This window comes from Streptopelia decaocto (genome assembly GCF_964273445.1).
Source record: "Streptopelia decaocto genome assembly, chromosome: 1".
In the NCBI taxonomy this organism is placed as follows: Eukaryota; Metazoa; Chordata; class Aves; order Columbiformes; family Columbidae; genus Streptopelia; species Streptopelia decaocto.
In genome coordinates, this window is record NC_138663.1 from 77781235 (window position 1) to 77805658 (window position 24424).

Below are 24424 nucleotides of genomic sequence, written 5' to 3' on the forward strand. Positions count from 1 at the left end.
AGAAAGAAAGAAAGAAAGAAAGAAAGAAAGAAAGAAAGAAAGAAAGAAAGAAAGAAAGAAAGAAAGAAAGAAAGAAAGAAAGAAAGAAAGAAAGAAAGAAAGAAAGAAAGAAAGAAAGAAAGAAAGAAAGAAAGAAAGAAAGAAAGAAAGAAAGAAAGAAAGAAAAATGTTCCAAGAGCCATACACTAATATCCATGCAAACAGGCTCTGAAACGCAAGTAAAACTTAGCAATTGAATGTTATTTTGTAGGGCTATAAGTAACCACAAGGGATGAAAAGACAGAGAAAAATCACACCTGGCAGTTATCAAATGGGGAATGATGCTTCTAGATCAAAGTTTCCGTGCACATGCAGTAACATGTGAATTTTAACTCTCTAGAGTATTTTGACATCTCTTTCTACTATTTAATAGGCAGTAACAACAATTTATCATAGTTCCTCTAAGATATGTAAAACAAAAATAACCAAGCATTGTGGGAAATCTACATTGCCACAGCTTTCTGAAATAATCTGAGTGAAGACAAATCACGAGTTCAAGAAAGTGTCCTTCATGTATTTCAGTTTCCTTCTGAAGCAGTAAGAACCTTAGAGATAAGGACCAAACTTCCTACCCTAATCTTTATTTCTAAAAAAAGGGATTCGGCAAATAGGCTCAACATCTTAAAGCCCACTTTTCCCAGGGACTAGATAGAATTAGATCCGAGTAGGTTTATCTCAATCAAACTAGGATAGTTTTTATTTAACAAAAAAAAAGAAAAAAAAAAAAAAGCAGCCATATTTTAACCAGCAAAGTTTAATCCCTTCTTTTCCTGTGAAAACTCAGATAAATTTGATTTTGCGCCTCTCGCTGTCTCCATATTCCAGGTATTATGTCATTGCACATTAGACTGTGTCAACACACCGTGACTTCGTCCCCGCTAATGCAAAACCTCGGAAAACATGGAGCCAGGAGATAATTTCAGAGTGCTTTTTTTTCTCTTTTTAATGTAACTCGGTCTTTATCCTTCCGTATTTCTGACACTTCCATTGAGCGATAGTCCCAAAACGAAGAAAATCAGTCTTTCGCATGCAAAGCCGTCTTAAAGCAGACTGTTGAGTCGCAATCTTTCTGGGCAGGTGAGCTTCACACGTGTCTCAGGAAGCACCGCTGTCTTGTGAAATCCAAGAACAGCAATGACAGGCTTCCGAGAGAGCCTCCCCAGGTCTCCTGTTGGTGGAAAGAAGGCTTAACCTCCTACAAAAGGGCACCTCCTGAAGGAATGGGGAGATGATGTCTGAAACAGAAATGGGCGTGAGGCTCTTGGAAAATGCCCCCATCCTCTAACAAGAGCTGTCTGTGAGCAAAGTTTGCATGCCTGAACATAAGAAATGGCTGCTTTCAGAACAGTTTGGGTTTTTAAAACAGTCTATTTTTTTTTCCTTTTTTTTTTTTTTGTATTGATGTATTAAAACAGTGGCTCAGGTTCCTTGAACATGAAGAAAATACAGAGAAGGAGCTCTGTGGAAGCTGGTATAATTGTTACATCCTGTTAGTTTCTTCTGCATCTTGGTCATTTATTTCAGCACGAAGTGTCTCTAACTGTTCATGTTCTGATTTTATGATGTTTCACACTTGTACAGGAAGAGAGAATTTCAGGCCCTTGACATCTATGTGTTAAGACAAAATAAAAGTTCATGGGTTTTGAGTCAAATAATGTAATGAACTATGTTTATTGCACTATGTAAATAACCACTAACAAAAGCAGACAACACATTTTAAGAGAAAGAACTGATTTAGGAAACCATATTATATAGCATTATTAAAGTCTCATCTTCCACTGTTAACTACTGCATGCTAAAGCAAATGTCAGCTTGGGGGGGGAGCAAGGGGGGGGTTACTGTTTCTAAATTAAACACCCTTCAAACACGCTTTCTGACAGTTATCTTCATATTTTCCACAGATGCTGCCACTGTCACAAAGTCAGGCACTAAAATAGATACAATGCTAGTGTCACATCTAGGCTGTGCTGATACCCCTGCCACTGTAACTGCCGATCGCTCTGCACCGGGAGGAAAAAACAGACTTTATATAGAGAGGAGCTCAGAGGCACTGTAGATGACATTTGGGAAGTTCTAACAACTGATCAAAACAACAGAAAGTCATCAGTGGAAGGTATGTCTCAGACTGAAAGCAAGAGTCCATCCACATTCGTTCCCTAGATATGTGTTATCTCTGGTAGGCTGAAATGATGCAAGTTATTTGACTTCTGCAGATTCATAGGGCAGCCTGTACAGATGTAGCTTTCTCTGGAGGTTTTGCTTACCCTGTAAATCATTACGCCTATATTCTTAATTGTTTGGCACAGCTCCCAGGACATCCATTACATCTCTTCTGACTAATGCATATTTGTATCTGCTCACCCCTGGGGCTTCTAACTAATAAACGTCCTGGTATAAAGAGAAGGGCATGAAAATAATGCATTATAGGTGAGCAACACTCCATCAGGATACCTGAACAGCGTGGGCCAACTGAGACACTAAAAAACACGGTATCAGCCTCTTGCCCCTCTTTGGTTTGCATTGCTTCACTGGTTGTCTTACCATCTAGAGTCAAGAGGATCATACTGGAGAGTGTGGAAGCCCTATTCTAAACAAAAACTAGAAAGACTATGAAATGTACGTTACACAAGCTGGTAGCATGGGGTACTGATTTACACATATCTTCTGCTTACAACACACCTAAGCTCTTGCCACAAGTGACCAGACCTCCCTGACGTACTCCCAGGCCTAAGCCAGGAAACCCAGACTGTTCGCAGCAGGTGCTCCCCAACACCAGGTGAAATCATGTGAAAGAAAAAAATAAGACAGGCAGTAAAATATCTGTGCTACCTACAGCCCACTGGACTGAGACCTGCTCCACTAGAGGCAGAAAAAAGTGCCTACTTTCAAACCCATAGTTCCCCCTCGGGAAACTCCAAGGAAGGTGCTCCCAGCCGTCTGACAATATTTTTTGTGGAGGCAGCAATAGGAAACACTGGAAGAAAAGGGAGCTCTTTTTGCAGAAACAGTTTGCTCTTTTTAAACCATTCCCATGGCTTCATCCAGGCTCTGAGGGGAGTGCAGCCTCAGGAAGGTACAAAGGAATCAGTTCTGTGGCAAAAGACGGGAGAAAAGGCAAACACACATACCAAAAGAGCGACAGACTTCAGCAATGAAGGCAGAGGGATGGACGGCATTTGTGCAAATACAGATTACATGTGCAATTCATTTGAAGGCAGTGGCATTTTTATCACAAAGAAGAGTTTAATCAAAGTCTCAAGAGATCCGCCATAAAGGAAGCCCTTGTCTTGCTGCCTCGGCTGTCTGAAAGAAACACCTGTTACGCACAACAAAAAAAGACAAAACAAACAATAGGTATAGAAGGGAGGCCACGGTTCAAACAATGTGAATCGGAGAAGCACAGTTTTCTCTAAATGAAGGGCTAGAATCCTATCAAATGAACAGCTGGGGAAAGCATAATTCTTTATATTTGCAGGGAAGTTGCACAGATTATATGATGGCAGCAAATACAATGTACCTATCTGAGCTCCACTTCCTAGGCACCAGAAAGGACAGGAACCTTCTAAGATATCCCTGAGTGGAAGAATAAACTTGCTTGAGCCCAGCTCCAGGAAAAAAGATAGCTGGCTTTCAAAAGAACACAATGGACAATTTTCCTCCCACGGGGCCTTTGCAAGAGTTTCTACTAAGAGGATACTGAGCTCAAACAACCCTCACAAAAGACGCAGAAAGCAAACTTGTGATTTCAACAAATCCACCTCAATACACAGAGGGGATGTGAAGAACACCTAAAATGGATGTGTTTCTTTTTAAGTAAGAAGTGTGAATATTATTAACATAGAATACAGAATTCTATATCAGTAAACTGATTGCAATTTTTATTTCTTTATTCTGATTGTAACAAAAAGACAAGAATTCTTAACCGTGTAATAAGAAATAATACAAGGGAAGCAGACTTAAATAATATCCTGAAACTTATGGCACAGAAAGCTAAAATTCTTGAAAAACAACATTTCAAATCTGCCTTTTGTCTCAAGTAAAAAAGAAATACAAGAAATAGAGCACAGTTCTACTTTCTGTCACTAGAATATATCAGCTCTCCAAAACTTCACTTCCTAACAAAATGGCAAAGAAACTCCTGGACCTATCACATACTCGGGGAGCTGATCTACTCAGGGAAACCTCCTGCTGCCAGAACTGGGTCCTATGAAAGAACACAGGCAACGTTTAGAGGGGTGTCTTAAATGTATGTTACACAAGTTGGTAGCTTGGGATACTGATTTACTCATAGAAAGATGAAACCTTGGAAGTTTTATTTCCTTGAAGTGTTCTAATTTCAAATAATTTGAGTCTATTTGTGCTTACTTTATATCTCCTAGTGCATGCATCAGTCTGTCCGTATCACTGGGAAATACTGTGATCATCTGTGTCTTGATCTAAACTCTGTATTTGCTATTATTTCAGCTGAAGAGGAACTGTCAGCAGGCCTGAAGAATTCATAAAGCCCTGAACAATTCACATGTGAGATCAGCTATAATTCAGAAAGTATTAATAACCTGTGGCCCCCACATGGAAAACATCCCTACTGTTTCCTCCTTAAATCCTTTAGAGAGATTAAAAATCGATGTCCAGAAAGGTAATCATGTTTGTAATTGATATCTGGATTGGGGAAATGCATGCATGAAAATGTGTGCCTACGTGGGTATAAGGCAGCTTACTCGTGTGTATAAGGTGAGAATGTCATCAATCAGTTGTTTAATATATGCTTACTTGTTCCTAGACAACAAATGTGGACTCCAGGCCTAAAGAAACTGGAAATGATGCTTAAATTAGATGTAAGTGATTCTTAAGGATGTTAAGAACGTAGAACTCATTACACACAGTATATAAAAAAGCCCCTCTCACTGACACACTGCAGCTCAGTAATTCTTAAACCACAGACAAGATTCTACACGTAGTATGAAAGATAAGAAAACATTCTCACCACACAGAGCTTTAAAAGGACAAATGCTTCAACAGGCTTCCATTAAATACTCAAAGCAAGAGACTCCTTAACTAGAAGAGCTATGGCTTTGAATTTTGTACCTTCAGCCTCGGTTTTCTTGCTAAAGCATAAAGAGCGTGGTAAAATAGGAGAAAAGAACTGATGAATGTCAAATTGTGATTACAACCGATCTGGTCCCAGTCCCACTAAGGGAGAAAAGGGGGAGCGAGGGTGCTGAAAGAGCCAAACTCCATTTTCAACATAGGCAGCCCAAATTCAACAAAGGCACTCGAACAATCTACTTCTCTTTCCAAGGAGGACAGCAATAGAAAAAAAGTCATCTCTATTTTGATGGAGACCAAAATAAAAGGAAAAAAAAATAAAAGGGGAGGAAGAAAGGAAATGAGATACAGGAAGATAAGAGCTTCATAGTATGGGCTCCTGTCCACTACAGTCAAAGAAATGTTTTCTCCTGCCAACGCAGGAGAACATGACATTTCTCCTGTAACTCAAGTGACATTTGGCACTTCTCCCATGTGGACATTTCAGGGTTCGAGCTGAGCTGACAACACATTATAGATGGTTGGTGTATCATATTATGTGCTTTTGTGGACATTAAACCCACATAGAAACAGAGTTAAAAAACCAACACTACTCTGGATGAAAAGTCAAGGACTCAGACATTAGGAAATGACAGAATTAAGGTTGTCAACATAATTTTGATTTTCCCTCTTGTGAGTACAGTCTACAATTATATTATCATGTAACTCTACTCCCCCACAACACCATTTTTTATTCAATATGTATGACAGAGATACATGGGAATAAAATAAAGATACCTATTTAACCTAATTCTGGCACTTGTAACTTTCAAATGCCTTACTTCACTACCTAAATAATGTATTTCTTTGTATACAATTTTCACAGCATACAAAAGTATAGAAATCTCTTTATCATTTCTGTCCAAATTCGTTTTAAATTGCTATCTATGAACAATTTTGTTGAAACTATCCCTGTTTCAACTTCGGAGTAATTTGCTGAACACTGCTGTCTTTCAAAGAAGTCAAACCTGATAAAAACTATTTTGTAGTACATACAATTTTAAATGAATTTCCTCTCTGTGTCAAATATTTATAAACTCTAAATAGTGAATTCAAGTTGTCCCATTTAATTATTATTATTACCTTTCATATAAGTCTTCATTTTAGTTTTTATAACTTTATTAAATTTACCTTGGAACTTCAATTATTTTATTTAACTTCTACATACAAGAAACTCTGACATACACTCTTAGCCTCTTCAAAGCATATTTCAAACCAACTGGAATGAAAATCCGAAGTAGTTCCTTACAATTGTTTACCCAATACACATTTTATTCAACTTTCTTGCGTGGAAGTTGAACTTAAATAGATATTAAATACAATACACAAAATACAGACAGCTGGCATGAGATCTGCAACTCCCTAGTTCATCTTTGCCCAGCAGAGACTTTCACAAGCTAAATGTATCTTTCCCTCTCTTTCTCCAGGCTTTTTCAGGCTTTGCTCACATTGCCCCTTCAACCACTATCCTTCAAGTGATTAAACTGTTTCATTTACTCTTCTTAAAATACCAAGCACAAGTAATCACCTTCCACTTTTAATTTATACAATTCAATTCAGTAGCAGATAACTGACAGAAAGTGCACAATGAAAATCAAATGGTTTTCTCTGGCCTCTTGCATGTTATTACCACCAATGGTGAGCTCATCTTGTCACCTAAACTATGCAGGGGTAAGGCATCATCAGCCAGATGTCTCGGCAAAATCCAAGAAGGTGAAGACAGTGGCGTGGATTTAGTAGGTGGAACCACACTTTTCCCTCTGAATCATTTTAAGCCATTATTCCAGCAGAGAGTTTCAAGTACTCTGTTTCGAATGAGCCATCAAAATGAAGTCGTGACCACTTAACATGGCAAGAGATGAACCAGAAAAGCAAGTCATTGTCAGCAGAAACTAAATGATCCTCAAATTTCTCCCTCTTGATAATATAGGGGCTGGTAGCAACTTTGGAATGTCAAACATAACCTGTCTCTCAAATACAGCCTCTTTGGTTAGAAAAGCAACCATTTGAGATAGTGCAAGCTCAGCAGAATTAGGTATCCAGCTGCAGTGCTTAGAATCAGAACAAAAGATAATGGCCCTTACACATCAGCACTCTCAATGTTGCTAGGGCAAGAGGTGCAAACCTGGCAGCAGCCATGACAACATTTTTAGTTTAAGTACTACTAGTGGACACGTCAACACTACGCCTATGTCCAAATTCCAGTTTGGAAAATGACAGACTACTTGCTTGTACCTCATTCTCCCATTTTACATGAAGATCCACATTCTATCTCAGCCCTGAGTATGATGTGTGCTTGTATTTCTACACAATGTTTTGCAGGGATGGCTATAACAGGTTAACTCCTATGATGCTTCCTAAGGCTGGTTGAAACATCAACACCTTCAGTGGACCAACCAAACCCTACACTGGCTGTTACTGCTGTCATTAGAGAGTCAATAGAAGAAAATGTACCCTCACACCTCGCCTCCTGCAGGTCAAAATCTCATAATATAAATAGCACCAAATAGCATCTCCAACGAACATGTTACCAAAAAAATGTTCCCTCTTCTGTTCATGCTGAGCATCACTGAAAGGCACAGCAACTCCTAAATAACACTAATAACCGATTTGTGACTTTAGTTAATACCAGGCAATCTCACACATATTCCATAATACCAAAGCGGAAATAAATGAGATCATAATTTGACTTAGAGTTTTGTTCTCTTTGGGATGTTTCATGATATCACATGTTATATAAGCTAAATATTGCTTGGTCAATAGGGGTGAAACGCCTCAATTTAGAGAAATCACCAGAATGATATGCAGTTGTGAATTTTCAAATTTAGGTTTGTTTTGGGGGGTGAGACCCTACAATAACCGCTCTGAAATTATGCAGCTATATGAATCATTTTGCAACTGGCGACCCTTATAATGATGTTCTCGTTTTCAGAGCCAATGTGATGCCACACAGTGATTTGTCTGTTAAATTGAATCTTTGCCTCTAGATAGATAGATAGATATAAAGTTTATTTTGAAATGTCTCCTAGTGCCTCTGAGTCTGACTGATGTGAGATGTTATTTTGAACATGCCAAAGCATCTGAACGGCTCCAGTCCTTTCTTTTCAGTGTGCGTTCCTTGATAAGTGGCAAAGCTTCCCACTTATCAGTCACTCAAAGTGACTGTGGCTGTCAGTTGTGTACAAAGCGCAATCAGTTTGGAAGCAGAGACACCAGCATTTTTCTTCTCAGCTTGAAGCAAACACGTTTTGACTGCTAGTCATTCAATTTTAAAGCATCTTCAATTAGGGGTGGATGAAGATATAAAGAAAACACATCCTAAACACCTCCGCCAGCCAGCAGTAAAAAATTTATTGTTATCTTCTGCTTTACCTTACTGCAGAGGCAGCAGCAGCAGCCTTTTTTGGCTGCACAACAAAAGCGCTCATGACTACACACACTCCATACGGACAGGATCACAGCCATAAAGAGTTCATGTTCATCTTCCCAAGCCACTTACAGAAACTGCCACGGTACTTTCTGCTCCTGTACCTTTCTGCTGCCTGCTGTGTAAATACCTGCACGGGTGCAAAAACGTGAGCATCGCTCACGTGCACATGGGTACACCACCCCACGCATTTTGAACACAAACATCCACAAAATGACACATGCGCACTCTATAGCCAATGCAACGCCAACCAAAGCCACTGAAATGACTGTGGAAATAATGGCAAGGAGGGCAAAGAAAAGGGACGGTTGGCAAAAATGAGGAGTCGATGCGGGAAAGGGTGGGCAGCTGCCTAAAGAAGATGGCTCAGTACTGCAATGTCAGGGAGCTGGAAGTGAAAGCAAGTGGTAAATGTTGTGGGCTGCCTCAGAGAGATGCTGAATTGGAGAGGGGATCTGAAAACAAAAGGAAAGATGGGGCCTTGGAAAGATAGGTCTCCAAGAGAAGGCTTGCTGAAGAGAGAGAGACTAAGATGAGGCCTTGGAATACAATGTTGCCAGCTGTGATCACTCTATTTGATCACTGTATTTGACTGCTGGCATTTTTCTTACAGTCCTAGCTGCTGGATTATTTGGGGTGTTCAGTGTTCTGTGTTTTATTTGTTTGGTTTTCTTTGGGTGATGTTATTTCTTCCCCCCCCCCGCCCTTTTTTTTTTAAATACAGATAAGTTTCTGGCCCTCTCTTGTGATTGTGTGAGGGAACTGGAAAATGGGAACATTGAAAACTCAGTAGCAAAAAGGAAATTAAGGAAGATGCAAGAAATAACTCACAAAGTTCTAAACAATCTCATAATTTTAGAACATTTGGACTGGTAACACTGGAGAAAGCTTCATTATCAGCAAGTGCCATTGCAATCATGTTGCTCAGCATAGGCTGATTTATCTGATAAAAAGATGCCCTTGCAAGTTCAATAAATTCAAGCCGTACAAATCCCAAGCAGATTCTCCTTGTCTGCATTGGTGCAACTACACCAGTCAGCAAACTTGAATTGTATAAGATAGCAGAAAAGGCCTGAGACCAAATTATCTGTAGATGTTTGTTCTACAAGTAATCTTTAGAAGCAAAACCACAGTACACTGGTGCAAAATGTTGCCCTGCACAGAAGTGCAGATAAACACCTCTGCAATTTTTTACGTAGCTCAACTTTTACGGTAATGGAAAGAAGTGAAGGCCCATAAGTTACTCTAAACTACACGCATTACATCCTTCAGCCAAACACACATTATTTGCCAAACTTGAGAAGCCAGTAAGCAATTAGCTCATTCTGACTGCTAGCCTAGATTTTTCTTTTCACTCCTCCCTTTCCCTATTTCCTCCCCCAACCTTGTCTTTTCTCTTTTCTTTTTTTTTTTTTGGTGTGTGTAGGGGGTTGGGTTGTTTTTTGGAATAATTAATTTCCCAGAGGCTTTTTCCTGCTCAAGGGACAGGCGAGTTATTCTGATAACTGATAGGACATCAGCTGCAGAGCTTTTGTGAGAAACAATTGTTTAGCCTCTTTGCGGCAACCTCAGTTGTTTGGGAAGAGGTTGCAAAGTCATGGGAAAGGCTGCAGTGTGACTCCTCCTTGGGCCTGTCTCACTGAATCCAGCATGCCCATGTTTATAAGTTGCAGGAAAACAGCTGCTACTGACACATGATGAATTTGGACAAAATGTCCCCAGTCTACAGGCCTGTTCGGTTTGACTGTGCAGTCACAGCTTGTCGTATCCACACTGGCAAAATGAAAACAGAAAAAAACAAACCGTCTCAGTGGACGGAGCCTGTTCTGAAAACATTTCGCAGAGTGAGAAGGAAGATACTTTCTCACAGTTTCCTACTGAAGAAAGGTCTCATTAAACTCCCACTAATATGAATAAGAGCCTTTTCTCTACGTTCAGTGGGAGCTGGATCAGGCCCTCACTTCAGCAGCTTTATTGTCTACCAAGGAAACCTTTTGTGTTCACCTCTCTCTGATATGCAAAGAGGACTCTAATTACGGAAGAACTAACACAGTTCTGCTGTGCAATGGCTCGCGGAGGGGTCGTAGCACCATGAAGCAAGGCTCTGCTGTCACTGACTTCTTAGAAAATCAGAATTCCCAGGAAAAGTGGTGATACAGAAGCAACAGACATTACTTAATCTGTAAGCAAGCACTTGTGCAGCAGTTGCTCATTTTTGTATCTCGAGTGAAGGATTCATCATGTACAGCCCTTTAAAGCCTCCTAGAGAACTCTGTGTTACAGGCATGCAAGAAGCTGGGCCCAAGGAAAGAAATTTCACAAGTCCTTATGGTTGCACTGAGGAGATACCAACAGGGCAAGGATTAAGGATAAGGATCTCTAGCCTTTTTACAGGCACAAAGTACTCCAAGTATTCAGCTTACATAGTGGCCTGCTGGAGTTTGCTGTCCAGCAGAAGACAGAAAATGAAAGGACGAGCTATGTTTGAAGTACAATTTAGAATGCAAACTGGTTGTGCAAGGAACAGATCTTCACATTTCTTTATGTACAGTCACATGGTCAGTGTCTTCTCACAACAAGAAAGAGCAACTGGTGCTCTTTACAATTAAACTCCATATGAAATAGGTCAATGAAAATCTCAATGTTTTCTCAAACAAAGAGAACGCAAACAGGCCAGAACATCATTCAGCCAGATCTGGGTAACAAATGATTGCTCACCTGAGGAGTTCAAAAGTAACAACAAATCTAAACAACAAAAACAAAAATGATCACCACTGATAATGGTCCAGGTAAATTATGATATCTAAACCACTCTGGAAGTTGGTCTCTTTACCAGTGTTTTGGAAGGCTGGAATCAACCCAGAGCCTCTTGCTGCCTGGAAAGTTTTGACAATAACAACTGTGTCATTTCAAAACTTTGCATGTTAAGCTTAAGAAATATTTTTCTGAACTTCTGTGTAACTCAGAAACCAAATCCTTCTTTCCTCCCCAAAAAAATAGCTAGATTTTGAAAAATAGATCTGGCTACAAAAAGGACTAACCATCCTACAGGAAATTCCAAGTGTTCAAGATTTTATTACATTCCAAATTGGAACACCACCTTAAACCTCAGAACTTAATGAGAATGGGAATATTCTGATTTGGGAACATACTAGTGCAGCCAGGCCTCTCCATCTACCAACGCAACTCATGGGGAAAGGGACACGGCCGGCTGACAGCGGGTGGGGAGGATGGAAATCTGGATGCAGACCCACAAAGGAAAGCTTTATTTGGAGCTGGGAGAACACCCAGGGCAGCTGAGGGATTCAGGAAAGTCAGGAAGCCTGCAACCCGAAGGGGCAGAGAGTCTGGAGGGCTGCGGTGCCAATACTCCCAGTCAGACAAGCTGCTAAAGGTCTGCAAGCTTGAGGCCATTGAGACCACCATAAGCTTTTTGCTTGGGAGTTGGGCCTCCTGGCACACATTCCAGGTGCCACCAAGCTCTGGAGCTGCCTGCACCATTCAGCCAGGAGTCACAAGCCGCCTAGCAAGCCAGGAGGGCTAGAGGGGCACCTTTCTAGCTTTGCATTGGGATTTAGTCAGGATCATCTCATTCTTCAGAAGTCTGAACTTTCTAACAGAAAAGGTGTCACCATGGAACACCTGCTGACAAGTCTCTAGTTCTGAAGGAAAAAGAAAACCCTCTATTAAAACAGAGTCATCAAATGGTCACTGTCTGGCAGAATTTACTCTTGAGTTTCAGACAGCACTCAGAGTTCTTGGGCTAAGTACATAATCCAGAAATGAATATAAATTAGTAACCAAATACTGGTAGTATTAAACTAAAAAAGTCAAACAAAAGTGTGGCCCAAATGCTAGAGACATTGTAAAGCAGCACTGTTGCTTCTTGCTGCTTTGAGATCTTAGTTTTACATTATTGGCAACTTAAAGTGTTCCAAGATCTTGAGTTGGGCTCTCCAAAAAAAATCCTGACTAAAAATCAGAACAGTTTAAAAACAACATTTGGCCTCTGTTTTGTTTGCCTTCTAATTTTGGAATTTGTAGTGCTTGTGGTTTCAGATTTTGCCTGGAAATATCAGAGCTGGAAGTTTACATTTTGATGAAATGAACGCTTGCATTTTTGTCATCATACAACTCCAAGAGCTGGAGCTTGAGGGAAAAACATAAAACTTTGTTAAGCTTTGTATAGAACTGTGAGATTAGCAGACTTGGTTTTACCACAATTTAGGCTGCAAGGTTGACCTATTTTATCAACAGTGCCCTACTGAATATGAATTGCTTTATGAACTTTAACAAGCATATTTCATTTTAAATATAATTCAATTAAAGTGACATTCATCACCAAGCTTCAAAGCAACCTATTCGGTCATCAACCTGGGCTAGACATCTTCTCAGAGCAAGTGGAAGGTGTAAACTGCACTATCCACAAAACTCTGGACACCTCCCAAGGCAGAGCACCACACGTGCTCATTGATGTTCTTGGGACTAGCTCAACATCATGAAAAAGGACTAACTAATCTTCAAGTTTCTTTCACTGTTTGCCCACCTGACGGGACAGCTACAGAGCCCCACACTTTGCCATGTTCTAGGGCAAGGACACCAAGAAGTAAATCGTGGCCTTACAAAAGAAGATGGGGATGTCACCTGAAGAGCTTCCCTGAGACTCTGAAGGACAAAATCAGTTCTAGTCCAAGAACCTGCTGAGCGGTACTTGGTGTCTGCATGCTCTTTCCTCACCTGTTCTACAGCTGTTTCCTCACCTGTTCTACAGCTGCAGATCACTACAGAGCTGTTCTGTAACACAGCCCGAGATCTTTAGGGCTGTTGATGCGCAAACGTTAAAAGGACAGAACACGCATTCCAGTTTCATCTGGTAAAACAGCAAGACTGAGGTGTGCATGGGAGAAGACTCCAAATACTGTTAAAGCAAAAACCTTTTCAATACACATACACACAAGGAACACAAGGATTAAACAGAACAGAAAGCGGTGTGCATAGGAGAATGCATTCCGAAGTGCCATAAAATAAGATGGCTTCTGAAAAGCAGAAAAAAAAATATTAGAACCATTTGCCAAAACACAAAACCTGTACAGATCACATTTTAGCATTGTGAGGTCATCTGGATTCTTAAATATAAACTCATCTGCAACTTTTCTCCAGTTTAGCATTATCTCCTTACTTATTAACTCCCTATACAAAGACAAGCTGTTTGTCTTCTGCATTAATGAAACCTCCTTCAAGTTAATTCAGAAGAGATGGACTTGAAAAAGACATAATGTCAATTAGAGACTCATGTGCCAGGTACATTTTTCTAAGCTCAAGCAGCTAGCTCATCTTTCTTCAGCATCACCGAAGTGGCTACTTTAATTGAGCTGTAGTTACACTCAGTATTTGCAGTCCTCTAAGGAGGAGAGACACATTGCAGTCTACCCTGCTTCTGTATTGTGCATGTATCGGAGATTGTCTGCTGGGGTAAGGAGAGAAGGAACTGTTTCCAAGTTAGCGCACTTAGAGAAAGGAGTCATAAATCATGGGGTCAGTCAGGTTGTGCTTTTTTTTAACCTTAGGGTATTATGTTTTCAATACAATATTTCAATAGCTTTTTTTTTTTTTTCTGTGTAATAATTTACGTGGAATTATGGCAACTCTTACAAGCTTAGAAAAAATTGGCTCAAGTAAAATGAGTCCTTTGTCATAAATAGGTTGTGTTCATAACTGCAGACTAATCATTCAATTGCACATAAGTCAAACAGTTATCCAGACTTTGTAGGAATATTTCCCTGTCAATAAATCTAAAGCTATTTAAAAACTCTGGGCCAGTGTGACAGAAGCCTGTTAGATTAATTAAGGCAAGGTCGGAAAAGCTGAACTCACAGCTACATTCATGTCACAGCTTTGTTCCACCTACCATAACCTGACTGTAAACTCACAGACCATTTTAAACGTGGGCATGTTAGGGTGACTTCATTGTCTCCGTTTATACACAAAGGCAGATTTCTTCAGGACTTGCTGCTTCTATCTGAAAACAGTCAACTAAACATGCAACTGAGAAGAAATGTTCTCCTTTGTATTCACTGTCAATAAGGGTTTTTTAATCTTTAAATGTTTTTCCCTATCAGTGACTCCACAGTAATTGGACTGCAACCAGGGTTCATGAGACTATGCAACCATACAGACTGTGGAACTGTCAAGAGGCAGGCAGTATAATCGAAATTTCACTACAAACAGATCATCTCTGTGGGAATGAGAGGACAGTATTGTCTCTCTGCCTGTTCCATTCTTGACCTTTATCACGTGATCACCCAAAAGGAGAGCGTCCCAAATTTGATGGGTTTTGTGTGAAGTGGACCCTGGAGGTGAAATTCTGACCTTGGTAGGGTCAATATTTCATGTGAAATCCCTTGAGACAGGCCTCCAAATAATTTCTTAGACTTGCAGCTTGTATCACATGGTAGCTAGCTGACTTTCATTTACTACTGACTTAGGTCAAACTTGGACCAGGGATCAAGAGATGAAAGGCTCTATATCTCATTATCAATAACCAGTGTTCTCCACTATCCTAAAAACGACATACTTCATTCTTATCTACAAGGCTTTAAAACTTGAAAGGGTTGGGGTCAAACTATGTTACTTCAATTTATTTTTTATTCACTGCTTAGAAAACAACTTCCTCTCTCACTGCCATAGCTAAATGCTAAAAATATAAATACTGTCCCTGCTATTGTAGAGGTTCTACTAGTTCTACTATTGTCTTTCTTTTAAACTCTTATTAAAGATATAGCAGTAACAAAAAATCCCAGACAAACATTTAAAGGAGAAAAAAAAAATACAGAGGTCAAGACCAAGGCAGACCTCACCAATCTCAACACTGTTTTCAGCAAAGCACATCTTGTATATAAGTTGTCTTATAACAGAGAGATGGACCTTCCCCTGAAGTTTTTCATAGTTATATAAGTCCTGGTACTGACAGAATATCCCATGAAATGACAGAGCCAGTTTTTCTTCCAGAATTCTTGCTGGAATCAAAGTTTTCTTAGATGAGGTATGGATATGGCTCATAATTTCAGGCAACTAATTCTGAAACATTAAAGAGAAGTTTTGGAAGGAAAATCCTGTTGTTACTGAACAAACAGAACATAGCATCCACTTCCACAGCGACTTGCAATGCTCTATACATATCTGTACACTTACACAGCCAGAGATTTTACCATGATTCTAGAATCTATAAAATGTCAAACCCCTCCTTTGTGAAAACCTTCAAGGGCAAACTGATTTGCATAATTCCCAAAACAGGGGCATGCATATACACAAATGAAAGAAAATTAATGAAATACAGTAAATGGCATGAAAAGAAACTTCTGAATACTTAAAAAAAGAGGTTAGAGTTTACCGGCGATGCTGGGTTAACAACATTTTCCTACTACTAGGAGTAAGCCTCTGGATACCTAGGACCCACATAGTTGCTCTCCTGAATCTAACCAACCTTTTTGACCAGTTTTTCATTCAGACAATGCTTCACCCCAAGTGTCGAAAATTTTCAGACTTTCAACACCGAGGGCAGAGGGAAGGAGGGACTCATGATTACCAATCACTGAACAGAACTGCTTCTGCAGAACTTCAAAAAGAGAGTTATAGGAGACCCATTCCAATCCAAGTTGTACTGGCAACGTTTTTGCCACTCATGATCTCCAGCTGGAAGAGGATTTGGTCCTGCAAACCCTTTCTCACATGACCAGCTCCTTTCACACCTGCTTCCTGATCCTACAGGAACCACGTTAATCATGCAACACCTTTCAGAAACTGACCTTTTTTGCTTAATGACATGTAACATCATCATGTGTTTCCATAAATATGATGTAAGTCATCTGAAGAGATTCTTAAAGAAACTATAATGGCTGAGGGAAAGCATGGGGAAACAGAAAGGAGAAAAGAGAGATACGGGTGGAGGGCACAGGTGGAGATTCAATCTCTGACCTGGATCTGTTGCTGAAGAAGGTTAATTTTGTGTTGCTGCTGCAGGAGCTGCTGCTGTTGTCTTGCAATCTGTGGAGAAATTGCACAGAAGAAACATGAGATAGGTGTCATAATTCCTGGAGTTGGTACATAGGCAGGTTCCAGCCTGTTCAGTTCTTTAGACTGTCCTATTAAGCTAAGAAACCTTTGAGTGTGGGTGGCAGGTGTCTGGGCTGCTGCTGAGGCAAGGGGCTCATGTTCAAGAGCAATTCATAACTATTACCAGCATGAAAGAGAATCTTACAGAAAATGCTGTGCTGGATATCAAGGGAAGGACTGACGCAAAAATCTCGACTCCCTTACTATCTAAAATGGCACTGCTAAAATCCCCAAAAAGTGAGCACTTATTTGCTCCAGCTTGCTGAAGGAAGAACAATACTGGCAGACAAACTGGAAAATAGTAGAAGGCAGGAGAGGCAAAAAAGTAGGATGGACAGTAATATTCTTATGTTTGGCACCACTTATTATAGAATTCAAGGAAATCTAACACCCAAGAGGAAGGTACTAGTGTGTGTATTTCCTTCATGCAGAAACAGACACTGACTGGAATTGGTATTGGGAAAATCACTGACTCTTCAACATGTGTGTCAGCTGAAAGGAATGGAGGGGGCAGTACAAGGCTACACAGCTCGGCACTGACACTAATTTATAGACCTTGGTGGAGTCCTCGTAACTCTCCTCTCAAAGTCATGTGTGTTTTCCATAAGGACTTCCATCCTTCCCCTCCATTGACTAAATCATTGGGAACCTTAGTGTAGACACATTTTACATACAGAGAAGGAAAAAGCAGACAGTAACAGAACCAAATTGGAGTTCTCAGAGGACTGATGGAGATAAACCATTATATTCCACAAACTTAAAAAAATCAAACTTGAAAAGCTTCCATTTATGTCGTCACAAAAGCTCTGCTGTCATGAATAGCTAGAGCACAGCAGTGCAAACATTTAGAAGGAGTACTGCTCTTCCCCTGTGGTATGTGTACACATCTCAGGGTCAGATGGGAACTTATGCATACTTACTGGGAGGAATTTTGTGCGTTCTTCCCCTTAGGTATTTTCTTTCATTTCTAATATTAAACTATTAGCATAAGAAACACTCAGCTATGTTTTCTTTTTAGAGCCTCTCTTTAAGCAGCCAAAATAATTTTTAGCAATAGATTTTTTGAAAGTGTGTTTATTTGAATTTCTATATAACACAGAATTATACACAATTTTTTAAAATAAAAGAAATCCTTGTTAACCTAATAATAATCCTGCAGGATTTCTTACTGCTTTTTCCCACTTTCTCAATTTTCTTTTTCAGTTTCAGATCATTTAGCTATCCTGTAGCAGTAGTGACTTTAAAAGGTAGGGCAACGGAAATAGCTCCTGCAGGCTGTCTCCTCATCGAAGAATCTTGCCCATTCCATGCTCACACCACCTTCATCTACCTTCTCCATGTAAACAACATGGTAACACAAAATCTCTAGTTTAATACATAAGTCACTTCTCCTGTTCTCCCTGTATGGGATTTCAGGTGGGAGGCCACAATATTTAAGATAAGGTTTTTAAATAATCAAATATGGGGAAAACCAAGGCTAAAATATCTGAAGATGCCAGCGGTGATTTAGAATCTTAAGATTTGCTTGGTACAATACGAACATTGAATTATGACAACTATGACAAATTTCAAAGAATTCTGTACATTTCATAATTCAAACATAGCTGCAGTCTTCTGCAGCTGAAATTTCTCAAAAATGAAACCCACATTTCATTACAAGATTAAACCAATGGTCAGGCAGACCAAAACGCTTTCATGTAAGAGGTATCAGGATGGACTCCTGACAAAATTTAAAATAAATGTCTAAGTATTCTCTGCTGATGTTCAGGTGCAAAAATGGACATTGATTTCTGTTAAAACTTGCACAGTGCAAATATGTTAGAAAAGTTGTGTTCTTGCATAAAATATTATGTGTCCATGTGTGCACGTCGAAACTGTTCATATGTGAAAATATGTTTGCAATTTCAGTGGAGGGCATATTTGCAAAAGCTGAAAATCAGCCTCTCAAGTGCAGAAGAAAAAAACTGACACTTGTTCACTGACTTTATATTCTTTTCCCCCACTTTTTTGCTCTGTTGACAAAACCAGCTCTTGTCATATTACAATCCAAAAGCTGCATTTTGTTCCTTTAATACCTATTCAGCATCAGCCAGCTCAAGGAGCATTGGAAGACCATTCAGGAGACTTGAATTTGTATGCTTATTTACATTTATTTTTAGGAAAAACACTGTTGGAAGAGAATGCCTCTAAACTGGAAAGTGTATCTTTTAAGGACAAAGGGCTATATATATATTGCAAATTAAAGCAATATTTTTCCAATATGTTTTTGTTTGTCTTCAACTAAGAAAACAAATGGAAAAAAAGTTCTGGTTGGAGAGCAAAGTATCAACCCTAAAAGATACGCTACTGGAAAAGTTCTCCTAGAAAATCATTTAAGCTGAAAGCCACTATAATAATCACTCACCTGTTCTTGTTGCTGCTTAGCCAGCTCCATTTGTTGGCGTTGTTTCTCGATCTGTGATGCAGCCAGTTTCTTCTGTTCATCATGAGCCGCTAGCAGCTGTTCTCGCAAACTGGTCAGCTGATTGATCATACCCATGAGCTGCCTTTCTTTCTCAGCGAGGCTTTCTGGAGTCCCTGGGCATCATATGGTGAAAAAAAAAAAGGTAGAGGGAAGAGAGGAAATTTAGAGCTAGCCAGATTTTTAATTTGCAGCTTCACTGTAAGCAGTTTTAATAGAACCAAAGAGCAGCAGCATATTGCAATATACTGCACATTAAGAGCTGTCCCTCTACAGGAAAATGAGCCACGGAGAATAATTCCATACACAGGCTTTGATCTGGTATCTCCCTTCAATGTGTACTTGCCCTTTCATCTATTTTCTGTTGCCTTTTTATCAAATTATTTTGGGGGTAAAACACTGCCTGTTTTGAAAGAGTTTCAAATTGTAAACATTGCTTACACTTTGCGGGGATCAAAATCAACACTTCCAGGTTTTTTTCAGAAACTTATGACAAGGACACCTCAATGCTTTGACACTTACAGAAACTGTAAGGTGTGTGTTAACATCCCCCATAAGCAGAGAAGTCTCCTGGGTGCTGGGTACCTCTCCAGCTCCCCATGCCCACCCTCCTCACTGCCACCAGCACATCATGCAACAACCTGTCACATCCTCTACAGCTGCCCTGATTAGGATGAAATTATATAGTATTTAAATAGCCAATAACTACTATCTCTGTTGCCGCCATTGATGAGTATTTTTAAAGGCAAAAGTCTTGTATAAACATATCAGAAAAGCTGAATTAAACACAACTCACTGTCTCTCTCATTTGTGCTGTCATTAGATGTTTTTTATAGAGGGGTTCAGCAGACACAGACAGAGAAACAGACTACCTTGCTCCCATAATCATTCTGTAAAAATTCTCCTTCTACCCAGAAGGACAGTGGTTATAAGGAAAGGAAATTAAAAAATTCCAAGAAAAAAATCAAAATATATGAATCATATGCTAAAACAAAAAATGGCCCTATTAGTATATCCAGTATCATTTGACTTTGAATTTAAAAGACCAGAAAATATGTGTAGCAGCTAATCCACAGGTATCTCCTATATCACCACACCCTCTCACATGAGACAGATCCTATGAAACCCTTTCTCAAAAGTGCTTTAGGAAAGGATTAAGGCTATCAGGCTCTATGCCCCCTCTGAAAATAGCCTGGTTTTGGGACCACCCTGTCACACAAACCTTTCACAAACACAGGAAGAATTCTTCTGCCAATGTCACCAGCGCTCCCCAAGTGGGGGATAAAAAAAAAAAAAAAAGGAGGAAAAAGAAGAAAAAGTGACAAAGAGAAAGGAAAATGAAAAAAGAAAAAGAGAGAGAAAGAGAGAGAGAAAGAGAGAGAGAAAGAGAGAGAGAGAAAGAGAGAGAGAGAAAGAGAGAGAGAGAAAGAGAGAGAGAAAGAGAGAGAGAAAGAGAAAGAGAAAGAGAAAGAGAGAGAGAAAGAGAAAGAGAAAGAGAAAGAGAAAGAGAAAGAGAAAGAGAAAGAGAAAGAGAAAGAGAAAGAGAAAGAGAAAGAGAAAGAGAAAGAGAAAGAGAAAGAGAAAGAGAAAGAGAAAGAGAAAGAGAAAGAGAAAGAGAAAGAGAAGAAAAAAAGAGAGAGAAAGAGAAAGAAAATGAGAAAAAGAAGAAAGAAAAAGAAAAAGAAAGAAAAAGGAAAAAGAAAAAGAAAGAAAAGAAAAAGAAAAAGAAAAAGAAAAAGAAAAAGAAAAAGAAAAAGAAAAAGAAAAAGAAAAAGAAAAAGAAAAAGAAAAAGAAAAAGAAAAAGAAAAAGAAAAAGAAAAAGAAAAAGAGAAAAAGAAAAACAACAATTTTGTGACTATACTAAACATGTTCCTAGACATCTATCAGTCAGACATGGAAAAGAGCTACTGGTAATAGCTCATTTAGTCTACCCCACTACCAGTGCAGGAATGTTCCCTACTATATATTTACCACAGCTTTCTCGATGGGATTGAAATGTCTGAAATGGTGAATCATCTACTTCTTTCTTTGGAAGATTGTACCACAGCCTTAGAGGTGTCACTGTTAGGGCTCTTTGCTTGACAGTTTAATTTACATTCACTTAATTTCAACCTTGTGCTCCCAAGCAGCATCCATCCCATTTGCTACGTTAGCCAAGCTCAAGACCTTAAATGCATTTGTGGACAAGCATGTACAAATGGGAAAACACAAAGAATCAATGTTTTCATAGAAAGGAATTGTAACTTGATGAACTTTTTATTAAGATACTACAGATTTATGTGAAAATATCCTCATATTACAAAGAACTAGAGTAGAATATTCTCAGCTACAGTCTCCAAAAAATCTGTGGTACAAGCTGGAAACTTGAGAAATACACTGAATCAGAAACCATAGAACTCTAAACCTGTTCTGTTAAAAGCTGTGAGAAAGAATGGAAGCCAGTGCTTAAATACTAACACCGCTAAAGAAAACACTTTTAACTTAGGATTTTTATTTTGAACACTGGAGACAGAGAACTGCTAGAAGTAAAGCATTTGCTACCTGGACACCCAACTAATTCAAAGTGTCTGTTGCCACTCTTCCATCCTTCATTTGTTTCTCCCTAGGAAGCAGGATGCAGTGTTTCCAAGTGGCATAGAAGAATTATTCTAGAAGGCTGTCCCTTTCTTGTCCCATCCATGTCTAGTATGTCAGTTTACTATCATGTTCATCTACTGAAGACTATCAGTATATTCATACTGGCGGTGTAACACACAGGGCACAGTGAAATATCTGAAAACCAGATATTTTCTTTACTTTTTCAGCAGGTATTTTATTCCAAACTTTTACTGAGGGGTGGGTGCACACGAGAGAGAGAGAGGGAGAAAGACCTAGAGAGAGAAGGAATACACAGGAGTGGCTTAGTGCTAAAGTTAGAGTAAGCAAAAAGAAATCAATGTCAAATAAACTGTTTGACAAATATACTGACACACATCAAAGATCTTCAGCCATTTATGTTTCATCAGTGTATTTTGAGCTCCTACAGTAGCTTTCAGTCGGGAATCAAAAAGCACTTTGTAAAGTCAAATTAATCCCCACCACACCTTTGAAAGGTGGAAAAATGTTTCCAGATGTGTAAACTGAGAGACAGAGAGGTCACAGAGTTAGCTACCGACAGCGGCAGAAAAAAAGGCAATGTTGATGTCCAGCCCTGCGCCACTGAGCTCGGGCTGCGCTTCCCGGGAGAGAGCAGCGGGCTCCACGTGCCCCGACGGCGGCACGGAATGACTGCCCGGCCGCTTCTGCTTTCATCTGATTTACCTAGAGAGGAGCAAAAAAACCCTTCTTCCCCAGGGGAAAACAACAGCTTTCTTTAAATGGGAGGAATGAGAGGGAAGTCTGGATGAGTTAAGAGCAAGCCGTGAGGGCAATGAGATGCTGGCGGAGAGGCCGGAGTTGCAATCGCACCGTGGCCGTGCAGCTGGGGACAAATCCACCAAATTCAGTCTCTTCACTATCACTTGTTTTTTAAAGAAACTTTTGAGATGCCCAAGGAGGGTGCTTTATGTCCTGGCTTATTAAGTACAATTCATAATTCCTTTGGCTTATAAACCGGAGTGGAAGTAGTCTGACAAAAGAGAGCCTTCTTGCATTATATTTCTTGAGCAATTTAAGTTTGCTAATAAACTGAAAGGAAGAATTTATCACTGTCAACTTTAAAAAAACCCCAACCCTTCTGTTGGAGAATACTTCCTGGGAAATATGGCTTAGTAAGCACTTTATTTTCCTCCTATTATATAGTCTGTCCTTCCAGTTACACCAATAATACCTAATTATAGTCCCAATTCTTTAAGGTATCAGTCCTTGCAAAGTAAGTACTCAGATAGTCATACTCTCAAGTGACCTGCACAAAACCAGAGGCAAGAGAGATCAAGATCCGTGAATCTACTGTGAGACAGTGAGTTTTGGAGTAGACTTCCCCTTGCCTTATCCACTTATTTACATAAGCGCCATTGATAAGGAGTCACAGATAGTTTTGAGGTTTCTTGCAGACAAGTGCGAAAATTAAAAAGAAGAAAGATACTTGAATCAGACTGTCTTGATCATAATGTAAAGTGTCCGCATTCACTTTAAGTTTGGTATTTATTATACTATCCTTATTACCTAGCACACCCCTTCTATAATTTTGTTTGTGGAAATGGCCAACAAAATTGCCATTCCACAGTTGCCATTCATAAATTACTTAGTTTGCAGAACAAATGAAGGCCAAATGATACTTGACGTTATTTAATGGTCAGTTGAGGGCAACAGCTTGGTCAGTAAATAAGCACATTCAGTGACAGGATTTTTTCCAGTGTATTGAAATGCATGGCAGAGTTATAGCACCAGTTGCCATTTTCATATCACTTTCCAGAGCCTGTAAACTGTGAGCACGTGAGGATGGTGAACTTCTGCCCTAATGTCACTATTTTCTCTCTGTTAACCTGCATGAGGTCTAAACTTTTATCAACATGTGAAGCATCTTGGCAGCTGAGGGATTTCCATTTTAAGAATTCTGTAGTTTACAGGGCAGAATCACAGAATGTTAGGGACTGGAAGGGACCTCAAAAGATCATCTAGTCCAATCCCCCTGCCAGAGCAGAAACATCCAGATGAGGTTACACAGGAATGTGTCCAGGTGGGTTTTGAATGTCTCCAGAATAGGAGACTCCACAACCTCCCTGGGCAGCCTGTTCCAGTGCTCTGGCACCCTCACACTGAAGAAGTTTCTTTTCATATTTAAGTGGAACCTCCTGTGTTCCAGTTTGTTCCCACTACCCCTTGTCCTATCATTGGTTGTCACCGAGAAGAGCCTGGCTCCATCCTCGTGACACTCACCCTTTATATATTTATAAACATCAACAAGGTCACCCCTCAGTCTCCTGTTCTCCAAGCTAAAGAGACCCAGCTCCCTCAGCCTTTCCTCAGACAGGAGATGCTCCACTCCCTTCATCATCTTTGTGGCTCTGCGCTGGACTCTCTCAAGCAGTTCCCTCCCTGTCCTTCTTTTAAGTAACTACAACACCAGCTACATAAAGACAGTTGCTTTAAATCATGCTACTTGGGAATTAATGAACTATCCCTGCAGCTGCTAACACTGCTAGAACTCGGGAGGTGGTGCAAACCTCAGTGAGGATAAGTCACCAGCACCAGCAGCCACCTTCAGCCACTTGGTTATTAAACCCACTTAGAGCTGCTCCAAGTATTTCAGAGCTGGGAGTGGTTCTGGTGCTGGCCTGTGCTCCAGACACAGGATCCATACGGTTGCAGAGCTTTGACT

The 24424-nt window shown here is 39.8% G+C and overlaps 1 protein-coding gene across 2 annotated transcripts in view; it reads right to left on the minus strand.

Moving 5' to 3' along the window:
- Window positions 1-24424, minus strand: part of SOX5 (SRY-box transcription factor 5) — a 611279-nt gene that overhangs the window by 132160 nt on the left and 454695 nt on the right. For both annotated transcript variants that reach the window (XM_082064631.1, XM_082064630.1), the window contains 2 exons: window positions 19068-19240; window positions 16526-16594 (listed from right to left, as the gene is read on the minus strand). In XM_082064631.1, coding sequence (XP_081920757.1) covers window positions 16526-16594; window positions 19068-19240 — 242 coding nt within the window. The remainder of the gene's footprint in view (window positions 1-16525; window positions 16595-19067; window positions 19241-24424) is intronic.